The sequence below is a fragment of the Lepidothrix coronata genome, unplaced genomic scaffold, assembly GCF_001604755.1.
Source record: "Lepidothrix coronata isolate B3197 unplaced genomic scaffold, Lepidothrix_coronata-1.0 Scaffold150, whole genome shotgun sequence".
Lineage (NCBI taxonomy): Eukaryota > Metazoa > Chordata > Aves > Passeriformes > Pipridae > Lepidothrix > Lepidothrix coronata.
The window spans coordinates 1,930,909-1,941,850 of NW_016690330.1; the positions used below are offsets into that span (position 1 = coordinate 1,930,909).

The 10,942-nt window shown below is 42.2% G+C and overlaps 1 protein-coding gene across 1 annotated transcript in view; it reads left to right on the forward strand.

The window, feature by feature from the left end:
- Window positions 1–5,709: 5,709 nt before the first annotated feature.
- Window positions 5,710–10,942, forward strand: part of LOC108504019 (exosome complex component RRP43-like) — a 9,354-nt gene continuing 4,121 nt past the window's right edge. Inside the window, exons 1-6 of the mRNA XM_017828577.1 lie at window positions 5,710–5,786; window positions 7,469–7,505; window positions 8,121–8,184; window positions 9,240–9,313; window positions 9,858–9,932; window positions 10,861–10,940. Of these exons, the coding sequence (XP_017684066.1) occupies window positions 5,746–5,786; window positions 7,469–7,505; window positions 8,121–8,184; window positions 9,240–9,313; window positions 9,858–9,932; window positions 10,861–10,940 (371 nt within the window). The 5' untranslated portion in view covers window positions 5,710–5,745. The remainder of the gene's footprint in view (window positions 5,787–7,468; window positions 7,506–8,120; window positions 8,185–9,239; window positions 9,314–9,857; window positions 9,933–10,860; window positions 10,941–10,942) is intronic.

Genomic DNA, 10,942 nt, shown 5'->3' on the forward strand with positions numbered 1-10,942 from the left:
TTTTTTGTTAAAAAAAAAATTTAAAAAGGGGGAAAAAAAAAAAAAAAAAAAAAAAAAAAAAAAAAAAAAAAAAAAAAAAAAAAAAAAAAAAGAAAAAAAAGGCATTATAATTTTCACATTTATCAGGTTGAGGTATGGTTTTCATTTGGAAAGAAAATCTGACTATGTTTAAACACTACATTTACTGCCATGTCTTTCTGAGGTGCTTATTTCTCTATTTTCAAAATAATTTGGCAATATTACTAGCACTGTAATTGATTAAGTGACTGCAAGGCATGGTGAATGTTTATCATTCTTTTAGGGAGAGCTTTCAGAAGTTTTCCTGCTGTACTCCTCCTGCTGTGCTGAATAATAATTTGACTTTGCAAAATGAAGGTGATAATGATGAATCTTTTTTAAATTCCTCGTGGCTGTTTATTTAAGCAAACCCCATGGTTATTTAAAATTTTAATATCGTATTGCCAGAAGAAATAGTGACATAATTAAAACACTAAATTATGTCTAACCTTGCAATATAAAAGTTGCTAAAATTCTCACAACTTGTTCAAAAAGCAAATGTAATTTCATAATATAAGGAAGCATTTTTTTGTTGCATTTTCTTAACACAATTCATAAATTAGCAGTTTTGCTTTCTGTAATCATGAGTTTTAATCTCAGAAATGCAACTGTTTTCAAACATAAATTATGATACATACCAGTCAGGATACTTTAATATCATACTTTAATATCATACTTTAATATCACTTTCATATGGTGAAACTTAAAGATTGGAAAAGTACAGGAAAACATAACACAGTAAAAATAATAGTATTCCAAATAATTTAACTAAAATTTTATATTACTTCATAGTGTTTAAAGGAAAGAGCATATCTTTATTTCTTAGTACTTGAATATTTCATAAAAGAAATTTTAAAAAATCTGTGTTTCTATACCATCAGATAACGCGAATTTGTAGTCTGCTCTTGGGCCCTCATCTCCTGATCAGCTGCAGTGTATGCCTATTTATTCCAAGGCTGTCTCCTTACTCATGAAACACATTACCTTGAAGACACAACACAATTGCTGTTCTCAGAAACATTCATTCCCTTGGCACCCTTCATGTAAACAAAACGGATAAATTAGTTCCATATTATTCCCTTTGCCCTGGAGATTAGCAAACTATGTAACCGTAAGAACCACTACATGCACTCAAGTGCCATCTCAGGATGGGAGGAAGGAAGAGTGGGGGAGGATTAGGGAGGGAGGGAGGAGAGAGGGAAGGACGAAAGAGTGAAGGAAGGGGGAGGGTGGGATTAAGGGATTAAGGAAAGGAGGGAAAGAGGTGGGAAGGGAAGGAGAGAGGGAGGGAGGGAGGATGGGAGGAGGGAAGGGGTGAGGGAGGGAGAGATTAAGGGAGGGAGAGATTAAGGGATTAAGGGAGGGAGAGTGGGATTAAGGGGGGCAGGGAGGGTCGATTAAGGGAGTAAAGGAGGGGAAAGGGAGGGAGGGAGGAGGGGGCAGGAAGAGAGGGAGGCGTTGGGGGGGAGGGGAAGGGGAGAGGGATTAAGGGTTTAAGGGTGGGAGGGTGGGATTAAGGGATTAAGACCGGAAGATAGCCATAGGTAAGGTTTTGGGGTTTTGTTTTTTGGCAACAAGATATGAAAGTTATCAGCAGTTCTGTTGTTGAGACCTTAAATGGCATTGGACCTAGTCAGCCAAACAGTTAGAAATTTCTCGTGGTTTTGACCTTTTTCCTAGTTTGACAGCAGATGATTCAGAGTATGCAGTGGATGGTTTACGACAGCCTGTACAGCTGAGGTTGTAACATGGCTACTGGGTGAAGTCTGTCCTTGACATAATTAGCTAAACCTTTCTCTACTCTACAAAGATAGGAAGATAAGGATTTGTCCCACAGGTGGAAGGCTGCTTACCAGAGACCAGACAAAGTCAATTTGCCAAAACTGTTTGCAGAACTCCATGATTCTTCATCATCCTGTGGTTCAAATAATTCTTCTGATCTCCAGTCCAACAGCTGACAGTCAGTATTTTCGTTTGTTTTGTAATGGGATCTTTATACAGTGTCAGAATAACCCCCCATGAAACTTCAGAACATGGCAGAAACCAGATGGGAATGCCAGAATTAATGTCATTTCATTCTTCAAGAATATTGCACAGAACATGCCAGTGACAAAGGCTTGGATTCAGTCTAGATATTGAAGTTTGCTCTGCTAAAATGACAAATTGATCAAAGTTCAAAGAAGGAAAGTGATCTCGACAGCAGAATGTGAAGACTCAAGGAAGACAGAGCCTGACGGATGCAAAGGCATGGGCTGTCACGTAGGTAAGAAGAATCACCTGTGGCTAAGCCAGTTTGGGAGGGTGTTTGGTCTGCAGCTGTTTCTTGAATATTGAGTGAACATGTAAAAAGAGACTGTAAGTAAATTATTGACAGAATTGACTGCTTGCATGAGAGTGCTGGGAAGTGTGGTAGAGTAAATGTAGACAAAGGATAACCTCTCACAGCCTGATAAAGCGCTTATGACTGAATACTTGCATGTTGATGGTAGACTCTCCTTAGAAAAGGTGTGAGAATTAGGAGGCCTGGAAGCTGAAGAGTCTGAAAAGTATTCATTCCCTGCTTGAGGTCACTTTCCTTAAGAGAAGTTGGAAGCATTTCCCCTGCGCCCTGCTGTAGTAATGTTTACTTTGCAGTTGGCCAACATCCCCAGCTGTCCCACAGCCCGTGCTGCTGCAGCTTGCTTGCTGCTGTTTGCCTCAGGTAAGTCAGAATATTTCTAGTAACTGCAGTCATGCATTTACAGTGTTTTGAAGAGCTACTGCTGACCTGACTGCTGGTCTGAAATGGGCTAGACCATTTAACTTCAGGTGTGGAGTGATATTACCAGCAGATTCCACATCCAGCAAGAGTTCATCTCCTTCTGCAGAAAGGGAGACATTGAAAACATTGCTTTAGCAAAAAGCAGGTCTATTTTTTGCACTAACACAAACATATTGTATTTGTGTTAGTGTGTGTAAATGTGTGTAGTTTAAGAATCTGGCAGATAAGACTGATAACTTACAGACTGATTTACTGTTACCTGCAAGAGTGTACAGGTACTTGGAAGAATGTGTCCAACAAGCGGGACTGGAAAAATTCTTTCTTAAATCAGGGAAATACCTCATTATGCAGCTTGGGAATTGAACAGCTCGATGAACAGTATAAAGAAAAGTAGATTAAAAAATACCCAGGAAAATGGAGGCTAGTTAGCTCTTTCTTTTCTAGCACACCCCTCTCAGCTATGATCTCACAACTGTTACTTAAGCTTGGTCATATGAAAATACCATTTTTTTCCGAGTAAGAAACTAAAGTTTGTTTATAGCTTCTCCCCTGAGGGCTTGTGTGCTCAAGACTCCCCTATGTGCCGTTGGCTAATGCAACAAGCAGGTTGTAGGAGCATCCGATTCTTAACCTCCAAATCCCTATCCCACAGAGGTAGATAACTTATGGTTCAACTGGCAGGGTGCAGCCTTCAACAGTGTTGGAACACTACTTTAATTCATGCCCCTTGAGCTATTACAGACATGCCACTACAGCCCTAAGAAACATACATGTATCATAAATAAGGTTAAATGTTATTTTAAATAATAAACACTGAGATACAGAAGCTTCATTGCAGCTTTCTGTCTTCGCCTGTCTCTTCATTTCAACTATTTTTAGTTTACAGTCATCATTATCACTGTGAACTCAAGGAACACTTGGACAATAGGTACATAAATAATTATGGATAGGTCTCCAGAGCCTTAAACATTAGCAGAGAATTCAAGTTAAATACTGTCTGGGACTATTCAATGGCTTGGAAATGTTGCTCGTGCTTATATATATTGATATAATTTAATTTCCCATGGTGAAAACCTAACCTGGACATTGGCAGTGGTGGACTGGTCTGCACAGAAACTATGAGAGTTGTAAATCAGTGTATAACTGAACACAATTCTGCAGAATGAGCTGGAGCCATCTTCTACATTTGACTGGTTACACTTCACAACAGTGACCTCTGAGAACTTTATATAGGTTAAAATTGATTAAAGCTGTGTTATTACTCATTTAAGAGTTACCCTGCCTTGTAATAATGCTGCAGTGTTGCTGAAACCTGTTTGAGATATTAACTGCTAGAGTTGTCACAGAGAACATACTGCACATCTGCAGACATACCTGAGAGTAAAAAGAGATTTTTACTGTTTTTCCAATAGATATTTAAAATATGAGTTAAAAAAATAGCTTGTAAGGATAAAAGCTAAATGTGTATCAAGGGATACTGCGCTGCTATTGTTTGTGATAAAAAAATGGTAACAGTGAAGAAAACTTGTGTAAACTGAACCTTTTTCAGTAACTTGCTTTTTCTGCATGTGTTTTTCAAAGACAACTCTTTTATATCAAGTTGTCTCTTGAAAAAGTCTCTTAGGAAGTATTAGTCAAAGGGTGCAGAAAAGTAAGGCTTTTATGCAGAGATATAAAAATATGTTTTTAAAAAATTGAAATCTGTATTTTTGAAAGCACTAACTATGCAGACATTGATGCTGGTAAGAATGTTGCAAAATTACCATGTAGATTTTCTCTATTTGTTTTTATTTCCTTTTCAAAGTCTTTGAGAATACTTTGTTTTGATGTGTCTTTGAAGGGCTGGGTCATGCAGGACAGTGAGTAACATAGAAGACTTCCACCTCCCCGGGTCACCCCTGCAAATGCAAGGGTAGGAAGAAATAGTAAAGGTTAAGAGTTCACTGAAATACAAATGTATTGCTGCAAATCTATAAAGAGAAGAGTGAGGACAAGTTAGGCAGAGTGCTGATTTGAATGACAAGCTTTGGTGATCAGGGAAGTTGTCTGCATAGCCTTCCGTTCCATGTTGTGACACTCTGTAAAATTAAGTGGGGGCTCTGGAATACATCAAGAGCCAGAGCCAGGACTTTCTTGCTTAGTAATTAAAGATCTCATTTTAAGAGGGCAGCAAGACCTCAGGTCTTATCTAGGCTTAAAAAAGGGGGAATTTAAATTCACACTAGAGACGGTGACTCCACCACCTCCCCGGGCAGGAGGAATACGCGGCACTGCGGACAGGCAGCAGAACTCCGCCTTCCAGAGTGTCCAACTTCTGCAACTTGCCGGGTATTTCAGCCACGCAGAGACGCAGCGACCTCCCAGATGGTTACCGCGAACGGGCGTTACCAGGACACTTCCCAAGGTGTCTTTATCCCCTCCGCAGGTCCCCGGACGCCTTGCCCGCACCAACCCCCGCACCAGCGCAGCCTCGCCGGCTGCTGCCCGCACGGCTCTCGGTGCCACCCGCGCTGCCCCCAGCTTGGGCCAGCCCTGCCTGGGCCAGCCGAAGCCCCCCGGGACCCCCTGGTAGGGCCAGGACCGCCGGGCAGCGCCCCCGCTCCGCACCGCGGGTGCGGGCGAGGGGCAGCTCCGCGCATTGCCCCCGTCACGGAGTCCCCCGGGCCCGCCATGACCGCGGTGCGCGGCTCTCACCAGGACGAGGAGGAGGGCGGCGAGGGCCGCGGGCAGGGACAGGGATAGGGACAGGGGCAGGGGCGGGGACGGGGACGGCGGCGGCAGCGCCGGCGCCATGCCGGCCGCATGGCCGAAAGCCGCTGGCGCCCCCCCGCGGCCAGGCCCCGCCAGCGCCGCCACCCTGAGCGCCGCCGCCAAGGCCGGTCCTCCCGCAGAGCCCGCCGGGCGGGCCGGCCGTCAGGGGGCGGCACATGCAGGGCGGCGGCGGTGCCGCCATGGCGGCCGCCTTCAAGTAAGTGCCGGGTCTGGCGGCCGCAGTCCCGCCCGCCCCGCTCCGCGGGTCCCGGCCGCGCGCGAGGATCGCGGCAGCGCCGCCTGGGTCCCGCGGCGCCGCCGGGCCCCGCCGTGCTACTGCGCGCGCGAGGGGAGCGGGCTCGGCGCGGCCCCCGGGATGGGGTCGGTGCTGAGGGGGCTGCGGGGCCCCGACGTGTGCGGGGGGCTGCTGAGCGAGCAGGGCACCCCCCTTTCTTGCCGGGCAAGTGCCCGACAAAGCGCGGAACTCAGTGTGGCCCGGAGCTACCTGGTGTCACAGAATTGCAGAGTATCCCGAGTTGGATGCACAAGGACCACCGAGTCCAAGTCCTGGACCCGCGCAGGACACCCAAATCACCCTGCATGTGACGTCTCACATCTGAGAGCGTTGTCCAAATCTTCTTGGACTCTCTCAGGCTTGATGCTGTGACCACTTTCCCGGGGGAGCCTCTTCCGGCACCCATCCACCCACTGGGTGAAGAACCTTTTCCTGATATCCACCCTAAACCTCCCCTGACACAGCTGATAGAATTACAAGGAAGTTAAAACTGTAGGGAATTCAGTGGCTTCCCATTTATAACTACTAGTTTTAGAATAGTAAAATGGTTTGGGTCAGAGGGGATCTTCAAATATCATCTGATTCCAACCTCCCTGCTGTTGGCAGAACACCTTCCACTAGAGCAGATTACTCAGAGCCTCATCCAACCTGGCCTTGAACACTTCCCGGGATGGGACATCCACAGCTTCTCTGGGCAGCCTATTCTAGTGTTCTTGCTTCTGTATTTATGTCTTAAATGCACAAAACACCGTTTAGTAAGTGCTTTTACATGAATTGGAAGAGAACAGGCCTTGTGTTGGGCTTCAGAAAACCAGTAGTACAGGACCAACATATGTGGAGCCAAGAGGAGCTAATTCATGCTTTGTTTGTGATATCTCTATATGTTAGTTTGCATTTGAAAAACTTGCTTTTCCCTTTTATCTTTTTTTGGTTTTTTCCTCCAGAAGTACTATTTTAACAAAACTGTGAATGCTTTGTTTAAGTGTTAGCACTTTTATAAAAAAGAGGTGAGGGTTTTTTTTTACATTAATGATCCCTGCTTAAAATACTAATACATGAAGACTGTTAGTAGTATGTAATTAATAAGGAGCGTTAATTATTTCTCACCTGAAGCCTTGCACGAAGCATATTTTGTAATTTTATATTTTCTCAAAGATTTTTTTTCAGAAAAACTGTAGCATTTAAAATTGTTTTATACCATTTTGTACATCTGAATGTGGTCCTTGAACTAACATATTTCAGACACAGTTATAATATTATGCTTTCTGCATTTCTTGAAAACCATTCTATACCCTTCTGTCAGTAAACACTTCTTTTGATTTATAACTAATAATACTGAGGTGAAAGCTTAGTAGTTTTTGTTAGGTATATGTGCAGGCAGGTTCCTTGTAAGAAGGAGGCATTTTGGAACTGAATGTAGGAAAACATCTTAGACAGTTCAGAGTTTCCTCCTCTTTCTGTAACCATATTGCTAAGCAGCTTTGCCAGACATCTTGCTTCTCAAATTATATGTTTTTGTGGGTTAGTGCTTGCTTATCTTTTTTTTTGCTATCAGTTGCCTACTCAAGAGTTTGCATGTGAACTTCTCTTTCTATTTGCTTTAGAACTGTGGAACCATTGGAATATTACAAAAGATTTTTGGTGAGTAAAATGTGAGATGCTTGTATAAATTGCTTATAATGAATTTTTTTTTTGCGGTTCTTCAGATCTAATATGATAGAATATTATTTTAATTTCTGACTTAAAAGTCCAGTATTGTACAGCTTCTGCCTGATGGTATTTGAATGTTGCGGTTTTTTGGGGTTGTTTTGGGGGTTGTTTTTTGTTCACTCTCTTTAGAGCTCCACTAGGTGGGAATGGAGGAGGGGAATTGCCTACGAAACTTGAACAATGTAGACAGGTGGAAACTCTCATTTTAAGTTACCAATGGGTACTCATTCTTGGATGATATTCTGAATCTAGCCTGTAGTACTTACCTTTGAGACAATAAATCTATTGTTATATTTTCTAAATAAATTATAATAAAGGGTATAATAAATTATAATAAGGGAATTTTTTTTGCAGGCCTACAACCACAAACTACATATCAGTTGATGAAAAACCAGCTACAGTGTGACCAAGTTTTCCCTAGCATTTTTGAGGCTGCATATTTCTGCTAAAAAGAATATTATTTTATATCAACTCCTATAGCATAAATATTACTGTATTATTTAATAAAATATGTTTTCTAATTTGAACTTTGTAATTTCTGTTTAGAAAGAGAACTGTCGACCTGATGGAAGGGAGTTAGGTGAATTCCAGGCAACCACTGTCAACATAGGCAAGTGCTTATTTGGAATAATAATAATAATGGGGGAGGTATTATTAATATCAGGTTATAATAGTGACCTTAATGACTTGCTTGGTTTTCTTGGTGCTTGCTTTGAAACAAGGAAGAGAAAGGATTTTTATTTACTGTTTCAGCAAGTGTGAAAGAGAATGCAAGGTACAGCAATTTACTTTAACATTGTTTTCAGTCCTGATCCTAGGTTGATATGCACAGTGTAATTACTTGGGTCTGCTCCTGTCCAGGTATATGTAGCACAAATTAGGTGGTTGTGGAATCTTGTCTCTGTCTCAGGTCAGCAGCATATGTTATAGATGTGGAAGGCAGTGTCAAGGCATACGCTGACCAGCACAAAACTGATGCCTGAGCATCTTGGGAGGGACACTGAGTCGTGGCTTCTGCTGTGTTCTAAGCTTGGTAGGCAACTGACTCAAGCAGAGGCAAAATGAGCCAGTAAAGTGCCCTTGCTGCAAAGAAGCCAATGCTATCCTGGGCTGCATTAGGCACAGCATTGCCAGCAGGTCAAGGGAGGTGATCTTGCTCTCTGCTCAGCACTGGTGAGGCCACACCTGGAGTGTTGTGTCCAGTGCAGGGCAATGTATATAAGGGGGGTGCGGAGAAGACAAAGCTGGGTTCTATTCATTAGTGCCCAGTGACAGAACTTAAGTCAATGGGCACAAGCTATAACACAGGATGTTCCCTCTGAATATGATGAAACACTTTTTTACTGATGGAGTGATGGAGCGCTGGCACAGGTTGGCCACAGAAGTTGTGGAGTTTCCTTCCTTGGAGATAATCAAAAGCCATCTGGGTACAGTTTTGGGCAACCAGCTCTAGGTGGCCCTCCTTCAGTAGGGGTGTTGGACCAGATGAGGTCCAGCTGTCCCAGCCTCAGCCATTCTATGTGATTGTCCCACTCTGGATTTGAGATGTTGCTTAGCCTCTGTTTAGTATAAAATGATGGGACGTTAACAGTTTGTGAAGGCAGATGTTAATAATGCTCTTCGAATGAAAAACAGGTTTTATTGAACAGTACTTTTTCTCTTCAGGTTCAATTACAACTGCAGGTGGTTCTGCCCTGGTGAAGTTAGGAAGTACCACGGTGATTTGTGGAGTGAAAGCAGTATGGTTGGTTTTTATTTTAATTTATCTGTTAGCTTAGTCTGTGCATTGGTGTTTAGAATGAATTGCTCACAGAGTTACAATAATGTGCCAGTCAGACACAATTACAGTTTTTCACCTGAGTTACTTTCAGACATGACACTTAATATAGAATTTAATTACCTAATCCTACCTGTATAGTCTGAGGACATGTATTTTTATGGTGCCCATCATGTAGGGGGAAAGATGTATACAAATACAAACTCTTTGTTATTTCTAGATAAAAGATATATAATTGAGAAGTTACTGAATATGGATCAGTAAGTGCACTGGGGATTAGATGGCTGGACTGTTACATGCTTTGTAGCCTAAACTTTACTGCTGGCCCTCCATGAACTATGAGCCAAGTCACTGCATGCCCCTGTACTGAATTTTTCCATAGAAAATTTACAGACAAGGACTGATTAAAAATGGCTTTTGTAAATATCATTGTAATGATAACTGGTAAGAAAATGGCTATTTATGTATAGAATAGCTGGAAAATCTCGTCTTTTTTGTTTCTTCAGGAACTTGCTGCACCTGCAGCAGATTCTGCTAATAAGGGATATATTGCTGAGTGTTCCAGCGTGGATCTTGCTCAGGTCTTGTACTGCTTCAACTAAGACGCTGTAATGACAGATTGTGTTGTGAAGATTTCTTAAGAGAATGGATTTGCTAAAATTATATTTTCAAATTGACATCTAGGCAGTGGTACTTCGAAAATTTTAGAATTCCCTCTGCTCTGCTTGTGAGTTTTCCATGTAAAAGTACTCTTTTATGGCTGATTCCAGGCCAGGTTGGAAACAGACCTGCAGCAGGGGCAAGTGTGTATATTAAGAGGGGGAAGGTAGTTAATCTATAAAAGATTGTGGCATGAAAGGTTGTGCAAAGGCACGTTAACTCCTGTTTTGAAGTCCCAGTAGGCAAAAAATGTAACTCTTAAAAACACTGAAATAAACCCCGTTTATTTCTCAGAAAACTCTAAAAGTCTCGTGAGTACCTCCCTGCTCCTGTTTGGAGTTTCTTTGGAAATAAAATAGTTCTATGGAACTGAGAGGTTAGACCAAATCCCTTTTTTGCAAGGCATCTCCAAAGTATGTTGTTTTCAGTGAGCTTGGGGTTTTTTCCCAAATGTTTATGCATGTTTTTGCTTCAAGTTTAAAGCCTCAGTTTTTAATGGATGATGAAAAACAGGTAGCATACCAGTCAAGTCAGGCAGTGGGATGAAAATATTGCTGTTTCCTGATCTACTGCAGAGTGCCTAACACTTCAAGAAGAGTTTGTGTGGGGTTGTGATAGTCATAGCAGGATTATAAATAGAATATGGTAGTTAGGATTATATGTTTTCCCATGAAATATATAGTTTCTATATACAGAGTACTACAAGTTCTTTAATATCAACTCATGCATAACTTTAGTTCTGAAGGGAGTAGGGAGGCTTGATTGAAAAATTTTTGGTCTTGCCTTGCATTTGAAGTACATAAAATGGTATTAAGAGTGACTGTTGTCATATCTGTTTTTGATATCCAGTTGCCTGCTTTTTTGATACCTAGTACCAAATGTAGAGCTGCCATCCCTCTGTTCAGAGAGGTTTCGCTCCGGACCACCTGGT